This window comes from Conger conger, chromosome 5, assembly GCF_963514075.1.
Source record: "Conger conger chromosome 5, fConCon1.1, whole genome shotgun sequence".
NCBI classification, from domain to species: domain Eukaryota; kingdom Metazoa; phylum Chordata; class Actinopteri; order Anguilliformes; family Congridae; genus Conger; species Conger conger.
This window is the reverse complement of record NC_083764.1, coordinates 13719284-13747028: the sequence shown is the minus strand read 5'-3', so window position 1 is coordinate 13747028 and position 27745 is coordinate 13719284. Positions and strand designations below refer to the sequence as shown.

Genomic DNA, 27745 nt, shown 5'->3' with positions numbered 1-27745 from the left:
TGTGTGTTTACAAATATAGCTAGCCTAGCAGCGGTACCCAGAGTAAGTTAGCAAGCAAATCTTTGCTACATTTAGTAATGAAAGTGGAACTAGGATACGGAGCTAGTCGTCTTAATATCGACCCCTTGCGTGCCGGTATACTTCTGTTCTGCACGCATAAGCAAAGCATAAATAGCTCTGCAAAAATGTTTAGCTCAACTGGCTAACTTAGCTAGCAAGCAGTGTCCGTTGTATAAGAAAACACTAACATAATGTTAACGTTATAGCTACCGTCAACTACAGAACATTTGTAAAATGGCAACGCTAACAAATGTTGATCCATAGCTATTGCTAGGCAGTTAGTTTTACAGCGAAAGCTTATTTAAAAACGTCGAAGTCGGAGAGCCGTATGTGTTAGCCAGCTAGACTACCTAGATAGCCCAGTGAAACCATATTAGATTTTTGCATTTCGCAGCTGGTGTAGCCAATTTACCAATAGCTTGCAAGCGAGCTAGGCTATACGTAATTTATGAATATGCTAAGTAGCCAGTTGTTGGTTTAACTTCTAACGTTTAGCAGAACTACATTGACTTTAGCTAGCTAGCTTTTAACACTAAACGAAACCACAATCTAACGTTATACGAATTGCGAAAGATAATGTGTTAGCTGGCCAAGAAGTTCTTGAGACCAGTTATGATTCCCCTTCTGCTTTTACAAACTCGCAAGATTACGGCAAAATTAGCTCGTCAAAATCTTCAAAGAGTCTTTGACACGTTACCTGGAGGACAGGTAAATCTGACAGAAAAGGTCGTTTGTCAATCCTACGGATTATCTAAACTACCTCAAGGACAGGTACATTTTACAGGCACGCAAACTGTTAGCTGCTCTGAGACGGATATCCACGTTGTCGAAGTCGAGGCCAGTATGGAGCGTGACTGTGACCACCTGCCTGCACATGCACCTAATGCACTGGTGGATATAACCACTGAAGAGGACTGCTTGCAATCTCGACCATGTTGCAAAGCACGCATCGATCCTGGTGAGCTACGCATTTAAGCGCTGCTTTCATTGAGTTGACAGTTTGACTACATTTTTGGACATAACTGGACCAAATAATCACGCGAAACTGAAACCGTTCCTTCTTAAAGGGTCTGCAAGCTCGGTGGGATTAATTCTTAAATGGAATATTTGCTTTGGCGCCCTATGTTCAGTAGGCGGCGCTATATATAGAAATTGTACTGTGTAGTAAATCTGAGATGGTTTCGTGACTGTGAACCAATGCGGTTATCTAAATCGGTGGTTTTCAAACTCTATCTAGAGGACCCATGTGTATGATGTTTTTTCCCCAATTACAGTCCCATAGTTTAAATAAAATTTTAATTTGTCTTAAATTCCCCAAAACAGGAAAAGTGTGATTATCTACCCTCTTGTGCTAACAAAATGCAGGTTTGGCTCGTTATCATTTGTAAAGCAATTAGGAGCCAGGTGATTCAACTCACTCTTTCATTGATCAGTTTAAAACATGTCTGTGGTCCTTACTCCTGGTGAACGTGAGCTGCAGGGTGTGCTGGCTTTTGTAGAAGTGTAGAAGTGATCAATTAAAGCAGTTAATGACACAGTTACAGTAACTTAGAGTAACGTGAATTATTTTTAATGGAATGCATAGTTATTTCTGACAGTCAGGTACAGGGGGTAAATCCCCCAAATCAGGAAAAGTGTGATTAGTTCTTACTTTAAAACAAATGATCAATTTGTTAATTGCTGTGGGATTGCAGTTGTAGTTGGGAACAAAAACCAGCCTATGTATTCTCTGCATTACCCATAACGCATTTGTGTTTGTGCATTATCCATGAGGATTTATGAAGCTGTTTGGCCAAAGCTAGCAATACCACTTACTTTGAGCTCATGTTTAAATCCGCTCTTACAACAACTGGTTGACCTACATTTGAAATCTCATTGTCTTTCCCATGAAAACAGTTTGAACATAGATAATGTATGACCAATACCAAGGAGTGCTTTATGAATTCAAGTAATTTACAGTGCTGAAATGATATCTTTGATTAAATATGCTGACACTAGGACCAGAAAGATGGCCATGATCTGAGTTGAAGTTTTCCTCTGAGGTCTCGGGATTGATTGTGACAAATGCACCAGGTCATCTGGACTCTCTACACACTGCGTTTGGTGGAACAAGCCAACAAATTCTGAACAAGTTCAGATGAATTGTGGAAGCAACAGATCACTCACTTTAATTTTGCATTTGATGTTGATGGAATCGTTGTATTCCTGTGCTCCGAAAAGGATTAATTTCTGATGTATTTTACTGCCTAATGTACTGCTTTTACAGACAGCCTAGGTTTACCAGAATCAAGTCTTATCTGTCATGCAAGCTTTAAAATTAATTATATTTGCGTGCTACTATAAAATTGTGGATTGGGATGATGGCTGTTTGAGATGGTAATCGTGCAAGATGATTTTGATGATGGAAACCGGTATTTGTCTCTAATAAAACAGTGTTACTTTGAAAGATGTAAATTTGTGGAGACACTGCCTCTTGTGCCACTGAAGGGGGTCTGACCTCCAAATTTAATCAGATATTGGCACTGGAGTAAATGGGTATGCTATACCCACCCACCCCCCAACAGACACACACCAAAATAGATTTAATTTTTCAAATTAATATCTGTATATTTCTATGAAAATACTTGGCCTACTGCTTTCCATTTCCTTCTACTCCACTATGATTAATATGCTGCTTCAGAGCTGGTTATCATTGTGAGAAGGGGTATCATTACAGTCAGCTCTTAAAGCAATTGACACCCTGATAAAGATATTCTTTAAAAAAAATGGATATCATCTTTATTGATATCCAGAGGTTTTGCCCTCTGCTGGTAGGTCAATTTTGCATCTATCCAGGGGTGACCTGTGTCTTGCTCCCCTGTGTGTTTTTGATCAGAGCCTTCAGACTCAAAGAAGAGGGAACGGAGGAAACCCAAGAAAGCCAGAGTAAGAGGCCGGAAGCCGAAAGCAAAGTCGTTGGAATGTGCCGACAGCCTTCTCCAAGAGCTTCCATTTGCCAACGCCGAAACATGGAAGGATCTTGGCTGTAAGTACAGAAACTCAAAGAATCTGACAAAACCAGAAAGGGAGAAACGAGTAAAGCTGGAAAAAAAAGTCCGTTTTAGGCAGTTTTTTTTTTTTTTTTAATGGCTGCAATCTGGAAGCTTCTATTGTCAAACTTACCTTTGCTTGCAAATGCTTTGAATTCCTTGGAGTGTTGAGATGAAGCTAGGTGGATGATAGCACTGCACTTTAAGCAGTCCAGAGAGCAGGCAGTTGAGGAGCAAAATGGACTTCTCCTCGGCCTATCTGAAAGCACCCTGTCCAACTCTAACTCTGTAACGAGCGATTATGTGTGTTTGCCAAGTGATGCTAGGAACTTCCTTGTACCACAGCTGTTAGATTCAAATTTCCCCCAGCTGCCAGCAGTTCTGAATAATGCTCTTGTTTTGTTGTCTGTTTCTGTCTTTTCCAAGGACAGACAGATAAGAGGGCGACATTTCCAGGCTTGTCACAAAATTGACAAGTTCCTAGTCAGCATGGTCAAACCTGCATGACCGTGGGCACCTTAGCCCTTTGTCAGGAAGTTTTTCTCTGTCCATAGGTTTGTCCGGTGATGCGATATCTCCTCAGACCACACTTCCCGTACCCTCACTATTTTTGTTTCCCGTAGTTATGACCTCGGAGAAGCCCTCAGAGAAGAAGCGAAAGAGAGGAGACAGCGGGCGAGGGGAGAGTGAGGAGGACGGAGATAAGAAGAAGAAGAAAAAACAGCCGCGCCCAAACTACTTTGTCTCCATCCCCATCACTAACCCAAAGGTGCAGGCCTTTGTAACCCGTTTTTAATCTAACCAAGACAGCCTCGCTAGCATGCTATTTCTTCTCTTTAGCATAGCTGTTCTCTGCATCTCGAGTGTTTTCAAAATTGTGCATTTCCATCTGTTCATTTTTAAATGTGATTTATTTAACAGATGGTCTTATCCAGAGCTACTAACTGGGATGTAATACTGTACATTTGTTTATTTTGTTTATTTTAAAATATTATTGTACAGATTTATTTCACACCCATTGGTGAAGGCTGATAGGTGGCTCTGTCCTGTCTGATAGAAAATTAATGTTACAGTAGAAATCTCCAGTTGAATCAGTTATGACACATCACACCTCAGAACCTTCATAGTGCCACTGCAGATGGCCCCCTCCTGTGGTGTTTGTCTCTTTCGATAGTTGTTTCTCTCCAAAGAGTTTCTGAACGGCTTCCAGATATGAGCCTTCACTGAAAAATGACATTAATGTAGATATTTATTTATGAAGTATTCTCCTTTCTATCCGCAAAGGAAGTTTTGTCATCACGCTTCCGCTGAGATTTTGTCCGCCACTTTCAGCTCAGCCAAATCAAATAAATCGAGTCGATGGACACATTAGTGGTGCATTATGATTACATTTGACATTACATTGCTGTCTGGCTGTGGAGAAACGAGGTTGCTTCTTTATGACGTGATGGCATTAGTAACAGTACATGGAAGAATAGCGTGAGGTAAATATCGTTAGATCAGGGATGGGATCCAGGCGGTCCAGGACCTGGTGCTGCAGAAGGACGAGCAATACTCCCGTGCCCTCATCCCCGTGGGCAGCCTCCACATCACCCTGCTGGTGACCTACTTGAGCAACGAAGAGGAAGTCGAAGCGTGAGTGGCTCCGTGGCTGCAGTCTCCTCAGACATGGGCTCGTCATGTCAATCCTCACCTTACATTCTCAAAATGGATATGTTAACAACAGCACATTACGGTTGTACATTTATCTTGTACCATATACTTCTCCTCTTACGGGAGCTTTTACTCCTACCCCATTGGCGTGTGCGAGGGGTTAACAATGCATTCCTGCCTAACCCATCTTCTGTCACTCTCTCATCAGGAGGGCCTAGGGCCGGGTCCTCGACAACATAACCTGTCATTTCTAACATACATTTTGTGTTACTTTCAACAGGGTCTGTGTTTAAAAAGTCTCCCACTGTAACACATAAACTGCACTTTTGTAACGCAGAAGAAGTACAAAATGTGTTGAACGTAACACAGAAAGTCTGTTGGATATTGACACATCCTTTTGAGTTGAGTGTATGAAGAACTGAAAATTAACCATCTATAATCAGTCTAATTTTCTAATTAAAATGATAATTCAGTCTCTGAGCCGCAGATGTAACATGAATGTCAGCGGGTTTACACAGAACAAAGGCTTTCTAATGTTTCATACACTGTTAGTGAAAAACAGCTGATGCAAATTACTGAGGATTTCGATGTAAATGAAGGAAACTGTACTCGCTGTATATGAAGTGCGTGTATAGCGTACAGGATGTGGACTGACGGCTCTTTGCTGCGACAGGGCGAGGCGTGCGGTGGCCGAAATGGAGCAGACGTTTCGGGACCTCCTGCAGGGGCGGGAGCTGGTCCTGCCCTTCTTCGGCATCGGAAACTTCCGGAACGAGGTGGCCTTCGTCCAGCTGGCCGAGGGTGCCCACGTCTCCACGCTGACGGAGGTGGCAGGTGCGTACTTTCTTCCGCGCCCGCTGCCCCCATACGTGGCTTAATACAGGCTTGTGGGAAGACTAGAGCCTAGTGCCTAGTGGCAGCTGTTGGGCCCTTAAACAAGGTCCATAACCCTGCATTGCTCTAGGGGGGATTGGCCGTTAGTCTAATCAGCTGTAAGTCGCTTTGGATAAAAGTGTCAGCTAAATAACTAATATAAATGTTAACGTGTGAATGGCCGTGTCTTTTAACGCTGGGTAAATCAACACCACATACATTTTCCAGTCAATTTCAGTGATGAATTGTGTTGGTCCTGTTTTTAAATTCAGCACCCTACAGAAATAGGTTTTTGATAAATTGCTGGTGTTTCGGACAGCACACCTGCATCACATGAATCAGATTTGCGTTAATGTGAAATTTCAAGGGTGTTTTCTGTCTGAGCAGTATTTCGCTCTGTTTTCAGGCAGGTGACAAGAAGTAAAGGGGGGATGCCATTCGTTATTTTCTGTAGGAGCAGAGGAGACTGCCAGCTAAGGTCATCAGATTGTCCCCTGGCGCTTGCTGTATACCCCCCACATCTCCTATTGATTATCTCCTTCTCTTACATTCGGGCCAACCACCCCTCCTGGCCGTCCTTACACGCTACGCGGATCTAGCTGTTCTCACCTCCCCTCCCCGTCTCTCTGTCTCCCTCTCTCCGCTCCAGAGGCGGTGAGGAAGGTGTTCGAGGAGAGGGGAGTCTCGTCCGGCGACGGCAAAGCCTTCAAGCCTCACCTGACCTTCATGAAGCTCTCCCGAGCCCCGAAACTGCGGAGCAAGGTGAGGTCCCCCATCCGGGCAGGGAAGAGCGGAGCGGCTGCGCTCTCCTCCTCTCCTTCATCCCCCCTTTCCTGCAAAGTTTTGTTGTTCTCCGGAGGGGAGAGATGACGGAGCAGGTCTAGGTAATGTTGTGCTGAATTTGTGTGAGCGTGCTGCATGCAGAAGCTGAGTCATTCTCCATCAGGTGAGCTGTTTGATTTCTCTAATGCAGTGTGCTTCTGCTGAGACGTGCAGGATTGAAATGTCTGCCAATTAGCAGTTCACCTGAACACGGTGGATTCAAATTGACAACTGCCTTTTAATAATTATTAAGGCAACAATCTTAGACCGTTGTATCCTTGCTGGAGCAGCTTCTGTATGACTTTTTAATTGAGCAAATATTTCATCTGAAGAAATGTCATTATTAATGTAGGATAAAGGTTGGCAAGCTAGATGTTTTGTTTATGAGTTCTCAAAAAAGTGATGCAACAACTGAAGATTTGTATTTGTTACCTGCATTTGAAGTTGGATTTCACCCCATGTATGATATTATTAGTATAATGCATTTGCAAGTGGATTTACAGTAAAGCAGGCTTTTATAAACAAACAAGGTTATAAATCTGATCTGAAATGAAATCAACGGAATTGGTAGCAGTAGAAACCAGTTTAAAGTCAGCGGTCTTAACCATCTTGTTAAATTGGTAATATAGTCCTGTTAGGTTGTTATTGAAAAAAATACTTTTAAAAACATCAATATTAGCGGCTTGCATTTTTAGTTGCTGTCTTCTACTGTAGTAACATGCTGAAAATGCAATAAATTGGATATCATTTGTGCATACGATCCTTCAAAATGGTTGTAACGTCCTACATCTTCCCATCGCCTCCTGTGTAGCATGTTTGAGAAATGTGTAATACCGCTTGCAGGCATGATTACAGATCTTTGAGCATGCCCAGTGACACCATCTGTCATGGAATACCAATGCAGTACATTTCAGTGAGCTCAGGAAGTGAGAAACATTTGAAATCTAAGTCTAACTTAATAAGTAAATGTAAAATGAAATTTGATCCGTCAGCAGACATAAAGCGAATGTGTTTCTGAGTGTGTGCTTTGTTGTGCAGTGTTTGGTGCGCTACTTAGCTAGCTGTACAGTAGCGTTCTCTGTGCACGGATGGCAGAAGGTGAGGACCTAACCGGCTGTAGGGGAGATGGGGGGTCCCCCTCCCCCCCCTTATCTTCTCCTCCGTGTGACCGACAGGCTTCCTGCCCTTATCAGTCCCAACCGACAGCATACGAGATGTTCCTCCTTTCCGCACAACGGCAAAAGCGCTAGGGAAACCAGCGTCGTCACGTAAAAGTTAAAATGAGCCTCACTGCGTTTCTCACAGGGCATAAGGAAGATCGACCCTGAAGCCTACGAGAGCTTCCTCCAGCACAGCTTCGGAGAGGAGACCGTTTCCAGGCTAGACCTCTGCTCAATGTTGAAGAAAAAGACTCCGGATGGGTACTACCACTGTGAGACCTCCGTAACATTTGGTGAGTTAACGCCAGCCACCCGTCGCTTTAGTCTGGTACGGCAGAGTCAACCATTTTCAGCCCTGAAGAGCAAATTTGCTCCATTTTCTTTTGAAAAATCTTTAAATGGCTTATACACCTATCTAACCACAGGTCATAGATTAAGCGTGACAAATCTCTAATTCTTTTGGAAAAATAATATTTTAAAGTGGGTGATTTAATGCAGGAATTGGAGCTGAACCAATATTGTTTTTCACAACACCTTGGTTCTATGTCCGTACCTCTGCCACCCACGTCAGTGAAAGCGTTTTCTAGAAGGATTCCGCAGAGGCGGAAAAAGTTAAGTAGAGCCCAGGGCTGGGTAATATAGTCCTGTGGTTAATGCATTACATTTACATTTTTAGGGAGGGATTCTGCTGTCCTGACAGTGGTAGGCAAGTCATTCCACCACTGAGGAACCAGAACAGAAAACAGGCGTGAACGTGCAGCTCGACCGCCAGGTGCACGTAGAGAGGGAACCATAAGGCGACCAGAGCTGGCAGACCGGAGTGGTCTAGCTGGGGAGTAGGGAGTGATCAAGGATTGTATGCAAGCGGGGTGACATGAGCCGACCTGGGCTGACTGGTGATCAGGCGGGCTGCAGCATTCTGGACCAGCTGGAGGGGCTTGATGGCACATGCTGGGAGACCGGCTAGGAGGGAGCTGCAGTAATCCAGGCGGGAAATGACGAGCGCCTGTACTAGGAGCTGGGTGGCTTTCTCCGTCAGGAGATGACGGATAAGGCGTATATTATACATAAAGAACCTGCAGGTTCTGGCAGATACTTGTGGAGCCAGAGTGAGGCAGTTATCAAGAGTCAACCCAGGATTCTTTGCCGTACGGGAGGAGGAAACTACAAAGTCCTCAACAGTCAGTGAGAGGTCGATTGACGGAGAAGACTTAGCAGGGATGTAGAGAAGCTCAGTTCTGGCAAGGTTGAGTTCAGGTGGTGGGAAGTCATCCATGCAGAGAGATCAGCCAAGCAGGCAGAGATCTGTGTGGTGACCTGGGTGTCGGGGGGGGAAGGAAATAAAGAGTTGGATCATCACCCCCCTAGTGTAATTAGAGCTGCTCCTGGTGTAATTATGCTTGTTGTGGATACCTGTGCATGCTTGTTCAGCCCAGTTTAAACCCGGAAAAGGGGTTCCTTTAAAACAAGAAGCTTAATTTATACTGCTCCTGTAATTGCTAATGAAGTATGGCAGCTTGCACAGTCATTGTGTCAGGGTGCAATGATGTGCATTTATTTGACCACAGGGGCAGTATTTTTCAGAAGAGTATAGATCGGGGGTGTCCGATCTTGTCCGAAAAGGGCTGATGTGTGTGCAATTTTAGTTTTAGCCCAGCGCAGTGATCAACGAATGAATTAATGAACCATGGTCTTCAATCAAGACCTTGATGAGGAGAATCGGGTGGAATGCTAAAAACAAAAACAAAAACCTGCACCCACACTGGCCCTTTTGGACTAGATTAGACACGCCTGATTTTGCTTCTGTACTGCTTTTCGTCAGGTGTACCAGGAGCATCTGTTGAAATGTAAACGGCAAAAAGTGTCTGAAAGCATGTGTTTAATAAATAGCTAGGTTTAGCAAATTAAGACATTTGAGAGACATTTTGCTTATTGTCTTATGTAAACGAATGTAAAAAAAAAATCAAGAAGTCGATTGAAAGTCAATTAGGAATTTGTCATAGAACTTCATGGGCATTTTCATTTCATTAATCCATTTTCGGTTTATTTCATGAATTGCAAAAAAGGTCCAAAACAATGCATAGTAAATATGATAGATGAAGTAATTGTTTGTTTGAAAGCAATGGTACATTTGAATAATGCTTGGAAAGTGCAGATGCTTTGAGATAAAAATATATGTTTCTGGGAAGGTAAATCTAAAAATGTGGGGTTCAATTCAAATAATATCAGCCCTAAGCCCCCAAATAGCATATGAGGTAAATTACTCCCTAGTAGGAGAAAAACCCTCAAACAGGGTTGAAATTGGAGTGTAAGAACTGGAGATTGATGGTGTAAGAAGTAAATAATGAAATATCACTGAGAAACCTTTTACAGCATTGGAATGTATAGTTTAGAAGTTGTGTGTTGCATAGATACAGCTGAAGCTACTAATTACAAATTGGTTTCTAGATTGAATTAAACTGAAACATACCACTGAGTACTACAATTCCTGTGTCAATCCTGTGACATGCAGTTGCGCCTCTTTACCACTAGGGGCAGCGTTGTTCGTCATATGACACAGCACAGACCTTTTTGTATTGCATTTCCTCCCGCATTAATATCACCGATAGTCGTTTTTCAGGAGCTACCGTGATTAATTTTCTGTGCACAAGGTGCTATGTGTCATGCATGTAGAACAGACACCTTTTTTGACAGTACACAGTCTCCCGTTTTGTCTAATTTCTTTTGTCTGCCAGGTGGTTGTTAAATTAGTTAAAAATAAAAATTCATGAGGACATTAATTTGACTGGTTGTCCTGTGGTGTACAAGTAATTTAAGGGAACACATTACCATCTGGCACAATGGATGCTATTTCTGTCTTAATTATTCTTCATAGGTGGGATTCCAAAATTAAATTGGGTGACATTATGCATTTGTAACACAAAATGAAAAATCTTTCATATTAAAATGTTACTGAAAGGTTTCATTTAAATATTAAAATACAATTTTTAGGCGCAACTTGTGAATGCTTTTCATTCAAATGATTACAGACAATATTTCGTTTGGGGTGGTTAAACTATTTCTAGATTATCGCTGTCATTTTCGAATACCGGCTGCTGTTGGGAGACCTCTAGTGGTCACAGAAGGAAAATACAGACCATCTTATTATGTGGTATTGCTGCCTTTGTTTTGTCTGGATCATCAAAATGAAGAGAAAAGTTTCACCTCACTTGGACCGTTGTCCTGCGGATGTGCGTTTTTTATGGCAGTGTATTTAAGCAGAAATGTAAACAATGAGTCAGTTCTTGACAGGTGACATTAAATGGCATGAAAACAATTACTGCGAATTTGAGAGACGCCTCCAAAAAATAGTCGACGAGCCGTAAAAACCCGCGCCAGAAGCCGAATTAGCCGCGGCTGAATGCACTGTTTTCGTTGTGAAATCTGAAAAACAAACAGGACGCGCATTAGCCTACGCCGGAACTCAAAGGACAGTGGCGCTGTCTGGCCGTTATCGGACCGAGACGGAGGAGACAGAGCCATGCCGGCCGCGTGGGAACGAGCGCGGTAATTCATGTGCACTGCCTGTCGCCCACCGTTAGTCTCGGCCCACGAAAACAACCCCTTTATTCCCCCCGCGCTATTGACACAGCCGGCGGAGACCTAAAGGCCAGCTTCCAGACGACAGGAAACGATTTAATCCTCCGTCAGCGAGACCTTACGAGACCATTTAGATGGATGGCAGTGGGATTTAAGGGCTCTCTCTCTGCATGCCAATGGCACTCTCAGGCATGCTCCAACAGCCAAATAAAGGTGCATTAGAAGAGAAGGGACCTCAGCAAGCTCTAAACCAGTTAGGCTTCCATTTCTGCCTCACGAAATAAGGGCATTCACAGCATTTTCTTCAATTATATTTCCTTTGTGTGTATTTCAGAGAAAGGCATTTTCAGGTTTTCTCCCCAATGGCAATGGCAGCATTAGGCTACCACAATGAGGCTGATTGTGGATGGCACATTTATTTTATTTCTTTATTTTTCACCTAGCAGTCATTACCAGGTCAGCTTCCCCTTTTGTTGAATGTAATAGCATTCTTTCCTGCATTTTGAATGGATTTAGAAGCAGATGGCTAAGTGCACTACCATAGTCCCCCGCCAAACGCAGAGCGTCATGCACCCTTAGCTCCCTCACTGCCAGTAGCATTTCAGTGCCCAGAATGACCCTGCTGAGCTGTTAGCAGACATTGTGCTGATATTGGAAAGAGAATGTAGGCTACCCGTGGTATGCGGCAGTGACATCATTGGTGTAGATGTATGGCATATCGTTAAACCCCCTGCTGATAGATGTGTATGAGTCTTGACCAGGTATCACGCTGTTTGTTTCCCTGGAATGGAATATACTGACAGTATTTTGAAATTGCATATTATGAAGATATTATGGCATTTCACAGCATATGGGTATATATGAACATTATTCCTGCTTTCATATGTAGGAATATATTTTGTGCTCTGCTGTGAGTATATATAATATTCAATCTATTGCATATATTTCATTTCCATTGTGGTCTGGAATCTGTAACTGATTTACGTAAGTGTAAGTTTTGGCAAATTGTGCTTTGTGAATATAGTAATGGATACAATTAGCGAGTATAAATTGAAGAGCCTTGGTCAGTCTTGGCGCAAAGCTTATATTTGGCTGTCTTTATAAAACATTTAGCATTCAGCTTCAGAGAATCGCTCATGGCAAAAAGAATCTGATTGAATTTGTGTGGTACTAAACGTGTTGTTGGAGCCGCTCCAGTTGGATGAGATAATGGTACTTCTGACTCAGATGGTGCTAGAACAAGGACCGCAAGTCGATAGAATTCAATATTGCCACAAAGTGCACACCGTTTTACGAATCACAGAAATAGGCTACACCGCCCAGGCAAGTTCTATAAATATTCTTGGATTCACATTCCTACACCAGAGAGACTGCAGATGATATTTCAATGATCGGATATAAATGTAGTGGTAGGTATGACTGAATCACTGTTCGTGTCTCATGCCTTTCAGTTCAGTTCATTGCATAGTTTGTCCATTTTCACAACAACTTGAAAGGCTCCCTTACAAATCACATTTATAAAAGATAATGTTACATTACATAATAATACATTTAAAAGTTCAGGGTCGGTAACAGGAACATGGTTACATGCAGGTGTGGTTGAAAATTGAACTGTGTAAAATAGTGAAAATTGTGTGGAGTAATCGAGCGAGCCCGTTTTAGTGTAGTGTCGAAGCAGGGGCCGGTTGGGCTCTTTGGAGGGGCAGTGTAGGCCCCTCCCTCTGTCGCAGGTGGCGAATCGCACCGCAGGTCACAAACGACAGGCAGGCCGGGGTTCCGAGCAGACCTTGTGATCTGGGATAATTGGCCTGTGTGGCCAGTTGTAGCTGGCCGAGTGTCAGAACCGGTTAGAACCGGTGTGAAGGGCAGCAGGGGCTCCACCCGCTGTGAAACATTGGTCTGGCACCATGGTGACCGCCTGCCCATCAGGGGAGCTGAAGCCACCAGGCTTCTTTAAACCCCTTTTCCTGCAGCAAACGCCAAAGAAGGAAAAGGCAAGATCTGTGGTCTGCCCTTACTGCTCATTTTAGACCGCTGCATGAGGTGTGTGTGTGTGTGTGTGTGTGTGTGTGTGTGTGTACGTACGCGCATGTCTGTGTGAGTGTGAATGTGCGTACGTGCGTGTGTGCGTTTCGTTGTGCGCATGCTGACACTCACTTAAACGCTGAAATTACAGGCTGGATTAAGTTTAGACTATTTGTTTGTCATTTGTCATTCTGCACTTTATACAATTTATATTTGTGGTTCTCTGAGAAATTATCTTTATTCATTGAAAAGTCAATATGGTGTACAGTGTCACATTGTTTGTGTAATAAAATAAACTTTGAATGCACAAGTGATGCATTATGATTTTCTCTCACAAACTCGCATGAACACTCTCTTGCCCTCTCTCTCTCTGTCTCCCTCTCTATTTCTCTTTCTCTCTATCCCTCTATCTCTCTCATTGTTTATGACCTTGGTTTGTTCTGCCACTTGGTCATTAATCACCTCTAACTGCACCATGGGGACTTGGAACCGTTTGTTTGGATCTGTTGGTTTTCATCCAGTCTATGGAGGAACCTCTAATTTTTCACTAGAAACAGTTTAGCACATCATTTGATCCCTTTAATAGAAATATCAGCAAGACAAAATCAGCAGTAGTACCTGAGCAATCAAAATTAAGTTTGATTGATCAGGTATTAAAATTAAATGAAAGTTACATTTGAAACCCTTGATGCACATAATGCACTAAGACCTTTGCTGTTATAGTAATGAACTTGAGAACTGGGTGCCAAATCCTTTACCATATAAAATTACTGCAGTAAGGATTTTTATTTATTTATTTTTACAAGAAAATCAGGACTTATTTGAATTTTTTTCAAAAGTACAAGATGAGCACAATAATGTCTATTCCCACTGACACCCATTCAACAACAATCCAATAAAATCCCAGAACTTGGGAGAGATGTATAGTCAAATTTATGGTTAAATTAGTTATGCTCAACACTGGCAGGCAATGAGAGCCTGCAGGATCTACAAGAGCCAAAGATGAACAGCAGCTGTTAGACACAGGCCTGGACTTTGGCCGCATGTCAACTCGGAAAAGCTCAAAAATCCTCAAATCCACAAAACAGCGCGATTATGCTGAACCCATTTGGACATCTTTGTTGTTGATCATTTGCGGGATTGTTTTGACCACAAATTATGCAGTTATTTCGGGACTTTGTGTCACATAGATCCTGCAGTTAGTTGGGTATTCAGAAGTGAAACGGACTATCTGAAGATGCTAATGGATATAAATTAGGAAGCTATCACACACAATTAGGGAGGGGGATGGTGGATCATCACTGCACACAGCAGGGTGGCGGTCCATGTTTACTAAATTGGCACACCTGCATTTAGCATGCAAGGAATTAATTCTCATAATGCTTACATATTTTTGAGGGATCTGATATGAAGCCACATAAATTGCTTGATCACAAGATTACAGACGTTTTCATCATACATTCCTATCAACCCTTGTTCCAATAGCTGAAAAAATAATTGTGTGTTTGTGTGCGTTTTTCACCGAGTGAGAAATGCAGGTCTTGACATCGGATCAGATACCAGAGCATTGGCATGAATGCTGTAATTGCTACTGAAAAGGTGCAGTCTAGAAAGGCTATGTAAACCTGGCCTAGGTAAACACTCTTTTTGTTAAAACCATTGGATGTTATAAATAATAGTGCCGCTAGACCTGGGAACACCAGTGGCTTGTGAAAATGGCGAGATGTCACAAATCAAATGCTCCGTTTCATGCGTCCCATTCCTTTGAATGGAAAGTATTTTGCACTTTGTTAGGAATATTTCTGCAGATATGACGTCATTGGAGCAAGTTGTGTATGCTCAGTTTGAAGGGGGTTTGAGTTAGATTTGTTTGAGTTTGATTCTCAGCCATTGCTCTTAGGACATGCTTTATACTTCTCATTTAAACTACAGTGCTCCTCAGTTTTTCCATCTCTCCAAAGGGTGGAGTGAAGGAGCACGATTGTCATTGTCAGGATTCATCACAAATCCACCACAGAAAACCATTTTTTCTGATTGTTTGAACTCCTGCCACTCCTGCCATTTTACGCTGTGAAATCCTATGCCCATGTTATGTTATACTGTAGTATATATACCTTTAATGTTAAACCGGAAAAATATTCAGCCAACACAGGCCACATGGAAGTATCACAATTTTAAACCGAAGAATGTTTCAAACATGTTTTTGTGCATGAATTAATATTCATGAGGCTTGTTTGTTTTAAATGAAAGGTATCTGAAACTTAAATAGCTGGTTTTAAAGAACCTCAAGTGACTCGTCTTCTGCATAATTATGCAAATTTACACATAGGCATTTTTGAAATGTGGAGGAACTGATATTGCCCTTTTGAGCCTATGACTCCAATTCAGAAACACAGCACTCAGCTGTATTTTTTTTCCTTTTTTTCATTTTAATTGTGAGTATCATTTGTACATTTACAACATACTCTAATACATCTAGTTTTACAATGCAGCATGTATTTAATTGGAGGAATTTGGGCAGCAAGTTTTTGGTCTCTCTCTTCTAATAGGCGACATGTCCACTCAAATCAATGAAAATATGACTTTGGCTGAAACTTCCCCAAAGGATACATTTACCAAATTGGTTTTTGAGGGAAATTTTCTAAATCTGTAATTCTGATGTTTCCCTGATGATTTCCTGCAGTTTTTCGAGTGATGTATTTGAGTGACATACTTTTCCATAACTAGAATTATTCTAGTTAATCTGCATAATGTAATAATGCCCTTATTTTCATGCTTCTGTTTTGATGTACAGTATATGGATATTTTCCGTTTTAAAATCTTAATGGCTGTTGTCTTTAACAGTCACTGTAATCCCATAGCTGCACCACGTGAACAGTGTAATCCTCTCTGATTAGATTTCTCTCTGTGGGAGACACAGGAAGGAACATCTTATTGTACAGTATATGCATTTTACCCTAGTTCAGGCACAGATGACCTCTGCTTTCATCCACATTTGCTATAAAGAGATTGGGAACGGTGACAAATGATCAGACAGTTTTAGTATGGCCCCCAGTAAAATGAATTCATTTTGGAGTGACATTCAAACCGTGCCTTGCGGAAGAGCACACGTGTCCCATAGTTTTCTATTCTCTGCATGTTTTCAATTAGAAGAGGCTGATTCTGGAATGAGCACGTATCTTCATGTTTGCTCACTCTGTCTAATAGTGGGTGGAATTGGTGGAACACTGACAATAATAATTCATCATGCAGAAATAATTAAATCCAAGAGACGCATTTAAATAAACATAAAACTGGTTGTTCTGTGCAGATTGAGATTCTACATAAATATGCACATGCATACACGCATACATAGCTTAAAATGAGGCATATTACAATGAGCAGAAGAATCTTCTCATAAAAAATAAAAAAAACATTTCTTTTTAGATTGACTATTAACATCGGTTTCATAATCAGTGGTTTTGTATTTCTAACAACTGCATAACAATGGGGAAAAAATATTTCTCCCAGTATAAAGGCTCTAGCTGTATTGCCATCGAAACCGTATGGCTTCAATTTGAGCCTTTTCCAGGAAATAATTTTCCGGTTCAGAGCCACACTGCATTAGTTCACGGAAAGAAAACTGCAGGGGGATACAGCTCATTGGATGCAATAAATAGAGTGGACATCAAAGATGTGACCGATGTTATTTTCATGGATGACCAGTTGGTGGCACTCATCTCTCTATCCCAAAAATGTATAAAAACCTCACCTGAAATGACACCAAAGTGAACACTATACAATGGCGAGCAATTTTGGGTCGTTTGATTAACAATACGCAAACAGTGTGTGGGGCGGCCTATAGCCTTGTCTCTATACCCTTAGACCCCCTAAGTTGCTTTTGTAAAAGTGTCAGCTAAATAACTGTAACTGTAAATTATGTGGTAATAGAAATTCCCCAGGAGTTGGATTTGTGTTCTCGTAAATAAATAAGTTTGTGAGCTGACAAATCCATTCTGTCGGGAGAGATTTCCATGGACACGGAAACGCGTTGTGCGACAGCTTTGCGACTTGAAAGTAATTTTCCCGGTGCGAAATTGAAAAGCAAATTAAGTATTGTTAGCGAAAACGGGCGGTGAAATAGCAAAGGTTATCTGCTGTTTTCAGCTGTTTATCAGTGCATCTCATCCATCAAGCTCTGATATAGAGTAATAGCTTCACAGCCCAGCTGAGCCGACCTTTCGCCAAGTGAATAAACTCATGCCTGAGATCCAAGATAGGCCTTAGAAAACGCTGTTCACAAAAAGATGCGAAAATATTCTGTGGCATTATAATAGTTGCCTCTGTACATGGGATTTCTGGCCATAGGATTTTAATAGGTAACTCCTTCAAATGTAGTTTGGACATATCAACAATCAGCTGTTGTATTTTATTACATTTTTTTGTATATTTAACTGCATGCATATAGTGTGGTGCGTTTTTAAATTAAATAATTTATACTGTAAAATGGCCTATATTACACAAAATGTGGCTACATCTTGAACCTGGGCAGTAATGTTTGGGTGATATATCGCTTAGTTGCAGCCCTTTCAGTTTTTTTCTTTATGTGATTCCTTTTTCTGTTTCTGTATTTTTTTAAAGAGAAATCAATCTGGCTCTTGTAATGGGTAAATATTTTGTTTACACCATTTTATTATGTCTGGCTCCCTGAAAGTTTGAAGAAAACGTTGATTTTATTACTGGTCGATATTGAACTCCTTAGTAAACATCCACGGGTAGGAAGCCTTCTGGTCAGAAGTGCATTGTTCAAATCGGTGACCTGGCTTCTATCTGACCCCTTACCCTTCGCAACCTCTAAACAGAACAATCACTTCACCGTCTGAGCTCGAGGAGGAGCATCTGGTGAACGAGGTCCAAGATGACGGACCTTATCATTACGAATTCTGTTTGGTTCAGATAAATAACTGGGTGTTTATGAAGCCCCCGTCTCCTGCTCTATCATTGTGCCAATCATGCAGTTGATTGCTATCGATCTCTCTAAGCTGAACAGCTGAAGCAGGTGTTATGAACAGACAGAGCGAAAAATGAAAAATGTCACTTACAGAATAGCAGCTGACCTCTCCCCGATTCGTTTTTTGTGCTTGGTCTAGGAGACATTGTGCACTGTGATGTTGCCTAGTTTGCGGATATTAAACGTACAGTTCTATTGATTTGGCTGTGCGTTTGAGTTATTAAATCTGCTGGCACTAAATCCTGTTTTCAGAGTGAAAGCTTGTGTTTTTCCATTAGCCCCACCACGTCCATTTTTCATTTCCTGATCAGTGTCTGTCACCAATCTCAGCATTGTTCCTTGCTCAAACCAGAAAATCTCTTTGGAAGATGATTGTGTATTCCGCCTGACCTGAACACTCAATACATGGGGATAATTCTGTTGCACAACATATCCATAGATGAGTATAGGTATAACTCAGCTTATAGAACATTTAATATTTCCATATATTCTTCGGATATTATCTGTTCTACACATCTTCAACCAGTCGATGCAAAAATCCAGGTTATTTAGACAATTACATACCCTGTTTTGTGTTGAAATATCATTGGAAGAATTGACACAGTTGTCTGGATTTGGTACAGCAGATGTTATTTGCAAAGATTATCTTGGCACTATTGGTTCTGTTAAAGAGGGGTAAATTTAGACTCCCCTGGGACTGTTCAGCTTGCGGCAGAATGCATGTGAGGGAGGCTTCTCCAGAGTCACCAGGCCAAATTGGGCCATACAATTGCCTGATGGCTGCCTTGCATGTACCTGTATACCAGTACCCTGTGCAAAATGAAGTGCACCTGGGACCCAATCCAATTTGGGGAGGGTTAAGCGGAGATGAGCATCAGCTCAGGTGCAGAATTTCATGCTAGCTTGGAGCGAGGGGGCTGTCATCACAGACAGACTCATAGCGTGTTTACACGCCGCTCCAGCAGTTTGACACAGGGAAACATGGTCTTATCTCCACTCGTTTGTTTTCTGCCTGATTGTCTTTTTTTTCCCCCTCCTTCTAATCGATGCCACGTTCGGTCTCGAGGCTCGAGAGTAGTTCATGTAATGCCGTTGTTAGCGTGTCGTGTTCCCAGATCCGGTGCGACAAGGAGGGAGAAAAAGAAATACGAGGATAATTAGATATCTGATGGGGTGTAGCCCCAGTCAAGGTTGGACAAATATTGTCTTTCCTCGAGCTGTGCCAGTGCATCATTATCAACATTAGGTGGGACAGTCATAGCTAACCTTAAAGGTTATCATTTATTGAAGAGATGATAACCATAGATAAAGGGACCACTTAAGATTCAATTTTTATGTGCTTCATATTTGTCACCATGGTGTTGGCATTCAGTGTAGGGACCTGCAAGGTTAGTGGTTTGATCCCTGGTGTAGCCATGATAAGATCTGCACAGCTGTTGGGCTATTGAGCAAGGCCCTTAACCCCGCATTGCTGCAGGGGGGTTGTCTCCTGCTTAGTCTAATCAACTGTAAGTCGCTTTAGATAAAAACATCAGCCAAATAAAATTTTTTAAGAATAATAAGAAAAATCATGACTATTACTGATAAATTTTAATATGGACAACAGAACAATTTGTACAGACAGGGTACAGACAGATTATGTTACCTGTGTATATGTATTATCTTGTCAGGAGTCTATCAGGTATGTTCTCTAGGATAGCTCTTTTTATGGGGCAAAACAATAAAGTCACAGTCCAGCTGCTCTTTGTAATGAGATTTTGTTTTATAAAAGCCTTAAGCCAAAAACGGTAGCTTTCCCGGCACAAGTTATTTCTGTCCTCATTGAGAAATTTTAGTTTTGAATCTGGGCGTGGGGGCGTGCGTCTCTAGGTGTGTGTTCAGCAGAAGGGGGAGAGGCTTGTCCTGGGATCAGGCTGCCCCGTGTGGGGAGGGAGAGGGCTAATCCGAACCGGGAGAAACGGGAGCGCGTCCCGTTCTGGCTCAGCTCAGAGATCAGCAAACGAAAGAGCCGGACAGCCCGCTGCCAGCGAACGCGCCGAGCAGCGAGGGGGTGGGGGGGGGAGGAGTCCGCACACACGCGCAGACATGCGTGCACGCCCACACGCGCGCACACACACACACACACAGACACACACACAGTCTCCCCCCTCCCCTTTGTCACAGTAGACCGGGCGCAGCGGCAAGCCATTCGCTCCCTCTCAGGCAGTGTGGAGTCGCCGTTAGGACCGCCGCTCCTGGACTCTACAGCACGCCCGTCTCCACCGGGGGAAGGGAAGGGGAGAGCGGGGGAGAGAGCGAAAGAGAGAGAGAGAGAGAGAGGGAGAGAGGGGAGGCACGCGGAGCAGAGCGGCCGTTCCGCGCGCCGTCATGGGGCAGTTGTGCTGCTTTCCCTTTACCCGAGCGGAGGAGAAGATCAGTAAGTGAGCCGTGAGCCGTGAGCCGGGGCGGACCGGGCTGGCTGCAGACCAGTGTCGTGGGGACACGCTGACTTGTGGGGACCGAGGCCGATTTACTGCTGGAGTCGGGAGGACGAGGGCAGCTTTTGTGTCTGTGTGTGTGTGTGTGTGTGTGTCTGTCTGGTCTGTGTGTGTGTTTGTTGTGTGCACACTCTGAGGGAAAGCGAGACTCAGACAGTATGTTAATTAAATAACGCTTTGTCTGTCTTTGCAGCGCAGAGTAGGTGAGCATATAATTAGCCGTGAATGCCACGGAACATCAGAAAACCCGATTCACGTACCGCCGTGTGCAAAACCAGGGACTTGTGAGTTGTGTGGGAAAGTGCATGTGTTTGTTTGGAGAGTCTCTGTGAGGTAAGTGCCCTTCTAACAATGAGCAATGCAGCACGTTAGCTCTGTGTAGCGGGAGCACACAAGTGGAGTGGAGGAGAGGAGTTTTGGCCATAAAGGAACCAGGCGGAAATGTTCCCACTGTAATTCTCTCTGAGGGAGAGGGAGATGGAGAGAGGGAAGGGGCGAGGGAGAGAGAGATAGAGGGGGGGAGGGAGAGAAGGGGGGAGGGAGAGACCCAGAGCGGTGCTTTCTTGCCTGTGGGGCTAGGCTGCAGTCAGAGAGCCTGTCATGTATGCCCCAGTTCTGGCTGGTGTGATGGGAGGGTGGGGGAGAGAGAAAAAGAGAGAGGGAGGAATGGGAAAGGGAGTGAGAGGGGGGAGAGATAGGAAGGGGGAGAGTGAGTGAGAGAGAGGGGGGGGAAGAAAGAGGGGAGAGAGTGAGTGAGAGAAAGGCAGAGAATAAGGAGGGATAGGAGGAGTCGGTTTGATTGAGAGGGTTTGATTTGGTGTGTGTGTGTATGCGTCTGTTTGTGTGCCAGAATTCAGCCCATAGGGGGGACATTTGTCCTGCTGCTTGCTGTGTGAAACAGTGGCAGTGTTTTCAAATACAGGGGCCTGTCTGTTGTTCTGCTGGGATCAGACAGCTCCCGCAGTGCCAAATAATGGCAGTGAGATTCAGAAATCTCAGCGGTGGGGTGGGGCGGGGGGGCACGGTCAGACAGTGCTCCTGCTCAGGAGGAGGGGGGAAGAGTAGGGGGGTTGGCGGGTGCTTTGTACAGCTGAATGTTGACACGTGCTCCCACACACTGTATCGAGTGGGATCGTCTACCTCTCTACCTTTCCTTCACATCATCGATCCTGCATGTATTTTTAATGATCATTCCATTGTCCATTTTTCCTGCTCTGCAATCGCACCATACGCTCACGCGTGCATCACATACAACCAGTTGAGCGAACGGCGTGCAGCCGTAGCCAAGGTGTTTGCGCTCCCCGGCCTGACCCGTCTGTCTCACATGCGGTCGCTACGAGTGGCACGCAGTGCATGCTGGGCCGCGGCTGATGGCAGCGGGGGCGCTGTCCTGTGTTGTGCGTCCGTGTTGGGGAGGCCCCTGTGGGCCCACACCTGCTGCCCTGGACACCTGACCTTTAGCTCACCTCGCTGTCTACGCTAACGCACGTGCCACACTGTCTGATACAGGCGGATACACTTAAACTGTTCTTACTCTTACTAAAGACTTCTATTTTCAGTATGTACAGTAGTAAGAAATTTGGGGTGGAACTGGAAGAGGAGCCCATTCATATTGATACATGTTTTTCAGGGCGGCATGGCCTCTTCCTCCTTCTACTTCTACTACTACAAATGCGGCTGCTACGGTTACTACTACTACTACTACTACTACTACTACTAATAATAATAAAAATAAGAAGACGAATGCACTTTATCTATGAAGCACTTTTCATTTTTCAAAAGTAATATGTATACTACTAGTTATAAACTCCAAGTTAAGAAGTGTTAGCCTGGGTCGTCTTTGGCACGTGGGTAGAATCCAGTTGAATTGATCTCGGAGACCTTACTGCGTGTTTACAGAAGAATGCGGAACAATCGTGGCTTTTTAAATGGGAATGCACACAAACCCCGGGCTTATGGATTTGCTATAAAAGGATTTACATCAAGGGGATGCGCGAGTGGCTCTGAAAGCTAAGGCCATGTTATGTAAATGAATAAAAATCTACAGCTGCAGTCTGCCGTGCCAAAAGCATCAAATGTGTGTTCGTCAAAGCCACTTCCCAAGGCCTTTCCACTGATTATTTATACAGTTTCATACTGTATCGAGGTCTGTCCTGGCGGTAATTTGCAGAAATTACTGTCCAGTACCTGAAAGGGCACTGAAAGTGTCCCACTCTCCTCAGCTAGCCCTGAAATTAAGGAGGAGACCACAGGATCTCGCTAATGGCCTCGTCGGTTCCTCTCGGGAAGCACTGTTAGGCTGAGGAAAGACCCTACATTAATAAGGGATTTGCCAGAATCCGTGCTAAACATAAGCCGGTATCGGTGGCAGGAGTCGGTGGGGGTCTCATCTGGTCCCTGCCAAATCAGAGATCACATGACTGGTCTGCACCTGACCCAAATGCTCGAATCCTGGCTACGGATAAGGCGAGACCGCCCTGGGTTTAAACAGTTAAAAGTTATCCTCCGTGTCCTGTGCTCCAGGGCTATCTCTCCTCTCAGATAAATCACAGACAAAGAGCCGCGTTTACGGCTCATATGGTTATATAAGCGGACAGCTAGCTTTCTAACACCAGCGAGTGAAATATAGGCTAATTCATCCTTTGTTCCGCATTTGAACGTTATGATTATTACAGCGCAACAAATCGTTGTGGGTGCCGGGTGTGTCAAAGACTCTCGCTCTAGAGAACAGCGTTGCGCGCATTAATTCGACGCGGCTGCACAGTGCCCACCCCGCCCGGCCCCCCCAGCCCACTGTCGCCCGGATGCAGCGTGTGCGTTTCTTATCGCCTTCTCATCCGATTAATATCCAGCGCGTCAACACGCACTGGACAACGACATCCCGCCAAAGTCCAAGGAGCAAAGTGGCATCCATTTGCAGGCAACCTAGTTCACGGTTTTAGTGCTAGAATCCTTGTCTAGTTGTCTTACACCCTCTGATTTTTCCGCTCTCAGTTTCCCCTAAAGCCGCACCGTTGACTTTTGGGTTCCCAGTATGCCATGAATCAAAAGGCTGTTATTTTGGCACTTCCAACAGAACTAATTACTGCCCGCTTGTGGAAATGTTAATGACTTTGGAGTAGCAGGCAGCCCGGCTGTTTGTCACAAGGCGAAGCTGGGGGTAATCGTTAAATTAAGCCATTCAATGTCTCTCTGAAAGGCCAATCAACGCCTTCAGCTTCCTACATAAAATAACTGATCACAGCATGTTCACCAATCACTGTGTTTGATGTCACCACTGTAACTAAATCAACAGTGAATAACGAACACATTAATTCCATCCAGCCACAGTTTCTTATTGGTGACATCTGATTTGATAATTTGATCGGATTAAAAGAAAGTTGCTGATTAATTTATTTTTATTTCCATTTGTGCTGATGCATTCTGTGGTTGTGAAATGGATATTATTTGTCTTGCAGATCTTATTCAGGGCACTTCCCGCGCTGCTCGGACAAGTACGTGTCTCTCGTGTGTTTGAGCTCCACTGTGGTGTTTCCTCTCATGCTCTTAGCACAGACGTAGCATTGTGTAGCTAACCGCATGGACAACACCACAGGCTGACTGCACCAATTCCAACAGCTGAAACTAAAGCCCAAGGCTCAATGCTCAGGGTCTCCGCCAAAGCATCTTGTCACCATCATGTCATTTGCGTTTTCCATCTTCACTCTGTTATCCTTCACATTACAATGAGCAACACTGCTTTGTTTTCAGCGTTGGGTTGATGCAGAGCTGATAATTTCAAAATATTTTGTCAGTCAGACAATAGCTTCTTTGTGCTTCACGAGCGCCTCAGTTTCACATTGCATGAGTATAGCAGCTACCGACATCCTGCTCATAGATATAGATCTGCCCTATGTGTTTGGACGAGCATCAGGTGTACAGTGCTCAAGCAGAGCGTTGAGCGTATATTTACAGTAGGCGTGTCCAAACAGCGGGCAGTTGCTTGGAGCCGCAGATGACATTTACATAACATCACATTTTAGCTGCTTTTATCCTGGGTGTTTTACACAGTTTACATTACTTACACACCACCCATTTATACAGCTGGATATTTACTGAAGGTATTCAAATTAAGTACCTCCTTGCTAAAAATGGCAGCCCCCCCTCGTGGGAAAGAAACCAGCGGCCTTGGAGCTGCAGAGCCAGCTCTCTAAACCTTTGCAGTCGCCGGTGGCCTTGTGGTAGGCGAGTGACCCTGGTCTGTTGTGATGGTGTCGTTGTGTAGGTGACAAGAAGGTGGTGCCGGGGCCTGACGACGAGGAGCTTCTGAGGCTGAGTAAGAGGCTGGTGGAGGACGCGGTCCTCCGCGCCGTGCAGCAGTACATGGAGGAGACGAAGCAGAGCGCCGGGGGCCCCGGGGAGCCCGGGGACCAGTCCAAGCCCCAGGGCCCCGACCTCAATGCCAGCGCCAGCAAGTGAGCCACCGGGGCCTCAGAGCAGGGCGGCGGCCCCCGACCCCGAGAGCTGCAGGGACACCCGTGGGCAGGGGGCCCGAACTGACCCGCGCCGAAGAGGAGTGTTTTCGGGGGGAAAGGGATCGGGGGACGTGTCGAAGAGTCCATACGTGTCTTACTGTCGGCGCGCTTCAAGCACTCCGATGCCACCTACGTACCCCTGCCCCGACCGTTTCCGTTTCAGTTAGTTTGAAATCACGAATATCCTTCAGTTTGTTTTTGTTTGTTGTTTTCCACGGGTCCCTGGGAGCGATATAAACTTTGATGGAATTCATACAGAAGGTGGTGGAAGGACCCCTGTCATCCTGGCCGAAGGGCTTCAGACACCCCTCCAGGTCATGGTTCGGTGACGGAGGGGTTTCAGCAACTCTACTCCCGCCGGCATTGTCCCTTGACCGGGCTTTTGTCTGCGGCGGCACCTCCACTGCCAGCGCCGCGTGGCGTAAAGACAATCGGGAGCTCCACTCAGCTAAAAATCACTACAGAATCAACTGCATTCAGCATCCACATCGCTAACGTGCTAAGTGCTACCGGGGAGCACTCCGGACCTAGAGCACGCTGCGAAACATGTTTACACCCTGGCTTTTGCTCAAGCTGTGCGTGTGTGTGCGCGTGTGTGAGAGAGAGGGTGGTCCCACAGGCCAGATTTCTCACGTGTAACGAAGGGGGTTGGAGGAATAACCTTTTGAGTTTTAAACCGGAGGACGTTGTCTCTTTTTTTTTTTTTTTTTTTTTCTTAGGGGCGAAGCATGACTCGGGCTTCTTTAGGAAAGCGTTGCAAACGCAAACGGGGAGTCTCTCGAGGAGGCTGGACGGGATAAAAGCTCTTTTGTCTCAGCCGGCGGTCCGGGCCAGGATCATCCAGGAACTCACAGCTGCCACGGGGCAAGCCATGCCCAACGCTGACCACCAGGGCGGCGACATCTGCACTCCACCCGGAAGGGAGGTAGAAGCACAGACCTCACTGTCTGCCAATGAAACGGAGCATTCACTAGACATGAGAGGTCCTTTAAAGATCATTTGAATCCACCATTGTTTTTGTTCGTTTTTAAAAGACATTTAATTTTATATGCTGTGGGGAAAAGACACCCGTTGGTTGGCTACAAAAATACACTATTTTTTCATGCTTGTAGTAAAGAAGATCCTCAAATTACCACTTCCAAAGTGGCCTTATGAAATGAATATGATTACAGATCTTGTGTTATAACCTTGCACTTGAAAACATGATTTGAAACATTATTTACTACTTTGCATAAGTTCACCGGAACCTTAAACTATGCTTTGTCTCACTGTGTCATTTGATACTGCGATGTGTGCTGTCGCTGTGGTTCATTTTGGGGATTCACAAAAGGTTTTTACTAAAGTAAACCAGGCGTAGCTGGTGCAGATTGTGTGTGTTGTAATTAGCCGCATTGAAGAGGTGAGGGGGAATAAAATCAGAAGGATATGATTCCAGTAATGATGCCATGTTTGATTTTTGTCATTTTGTCATTTATTGTCTTACGAATTGACTCCCTTCAAGACTTTAGTTGGGGAAAAAAAGAAAAGAAATAAGTAAGGTTAAATGTGGCCATCCTCTGTGTGTTTGAAGTAATGAGATACAGACAGTGAGGTAACAGGGGAGTAGGAAAAACTGAGAGCTCCCCTTTCAGTGTTTCCATGGGGCTTTCAGTGTGATGAGAGCCGACTGAAGTGTGCTTGTGAAGTTCTTCTTTTCATGTCAAAAAAGCAAGCAGAAAAAAAGCCTGGGACATGAAATTCGTTTTTTGGTTTTAAAAAACCCCCAAAAAAACACACAACTCACAGTCTCTTAAAAGCCACACTGTCGGAGCCTGGCCCCTTGTGCCAAAGGGAACAGGAAGTCCTGGCATCTGACACTGACTGCCGTCAAGCCCGTCCTCCGAGTTCCGCCAGTCGGATCGATGAAATCACCTTGTCTAGAACATTCTTCAAAGTAGCCTTTGTTGTTAGCGGGCTACCACCTGTTCGTGAAGATGCTTTGTAAGTTGCATCGGATGACTGTGTCTGCCAAATAAATCGATTGCATAAAATGGGCAAGTCAATGAGTTGGCTATTTTACCCTACGGTACATCTCACCAAAGGACGGGAGGTAAGTTGCATCAAATAAGCTATGGACTCAACAGAAATGTAGCCTATCACTGCTGGGTTAAATATGGGGCTACATGGGTCTGGCCAGCAGTCTTATCCAGGGATTGAAGTTCAGTGCCTCAGCAGGGGTAAGGAAGTCACTGCCACAGGGGTGTAAATCATAGGGATGGACCTTTGCTCTGGACTCCCTTATCTCGGAGTTTGCATCTGATTTACTGCAGTGGGTTTAATGCTTTACAGCCTTCTCTGCTCTGGAGACCACATGCAGCTGGTCCGGCTCTTCGGGTTGCACGTGCGAATGCTCGTGACTTGGCCTATATCAACCCAGATAAGATGTTATTTGGAGGAAAGGCACGCAGAAATGCACCAGTGAGAATGTGGAGGTTGGTCCCCTCTTCTCCAGGCGTCCTACTCCTGGATGCGTGTCCAGGAAGCCAGCAACTGAAGTCATTCTTGATTTTCAGATTAAATTAAA

General features: G+C 44.2%; 1 protein-coding gene across 4 annotated transcripts; it reads left to right on the top strand.

Annotated features, from left to right (window-relative positions):
• LOC133128229 (A-kinase anchor protein 7) lies at window positions 1–27212 on the top strand. 4 transcript variants are annotated; one of them, XM_061241605.1, is made up of 9 exons: window positions 1–1018; window positions 2936–3085; window positions 3713–3858; window positions 4588–4724; window positions 5416–5576; window positions 6265–6377; window positions 7743–7890; window positions 24127–24162; window positions 24933–26038. In XM_061241605.1, exons 1-9 carry the CDS (start codon window positions 673–675, stop codon window positions 25124–25126), a joined length of 1431 nt encoding a protein of 476 aa, XP_061097589.1. In that variant the 5' UTR covers window positions 1–672; the 3' UTR covers window positions 25127–26038. The 4 variants fall into 4 exon arrangements, with proteins under 4 accessions (XP_061097589.1, XP_061097588.1, XP_061097590.1 ...); XM_061241604.1 differs by lacking the exon at window positions 24127–24162 and having other exon boundaries at window positions 25902–27212; XM_061241606.1 differs by lacking the exon at window positions 24127–24162.
• The last annotated feature ends 533 nt before the right edge of the window (window positions 27213–27745 follow it).

Coding starts and splice junctions, on each gene's coding strand:
- LOC133128229 (XM_061241604.1), top strand. CDS start 673: ATGATTCCCCTTCTGCTTTTACAAACTCGCAAGATTACGGCAAAATTA. Junction 3,086..3,712: donor AACATGGAAGGATCTTGGCT/GTAAGTACAGAA, acceptor TGTTTCCCGTAG/TTATGACCTCGGAGAAGCCC. Junction 3,859..4,587: donor TCCCCATCACTAACCCAAAG/GTGCAGGCCTTT, acceptor AAATATCGTTAG/ATCAGGGATGGGATCCAGGC.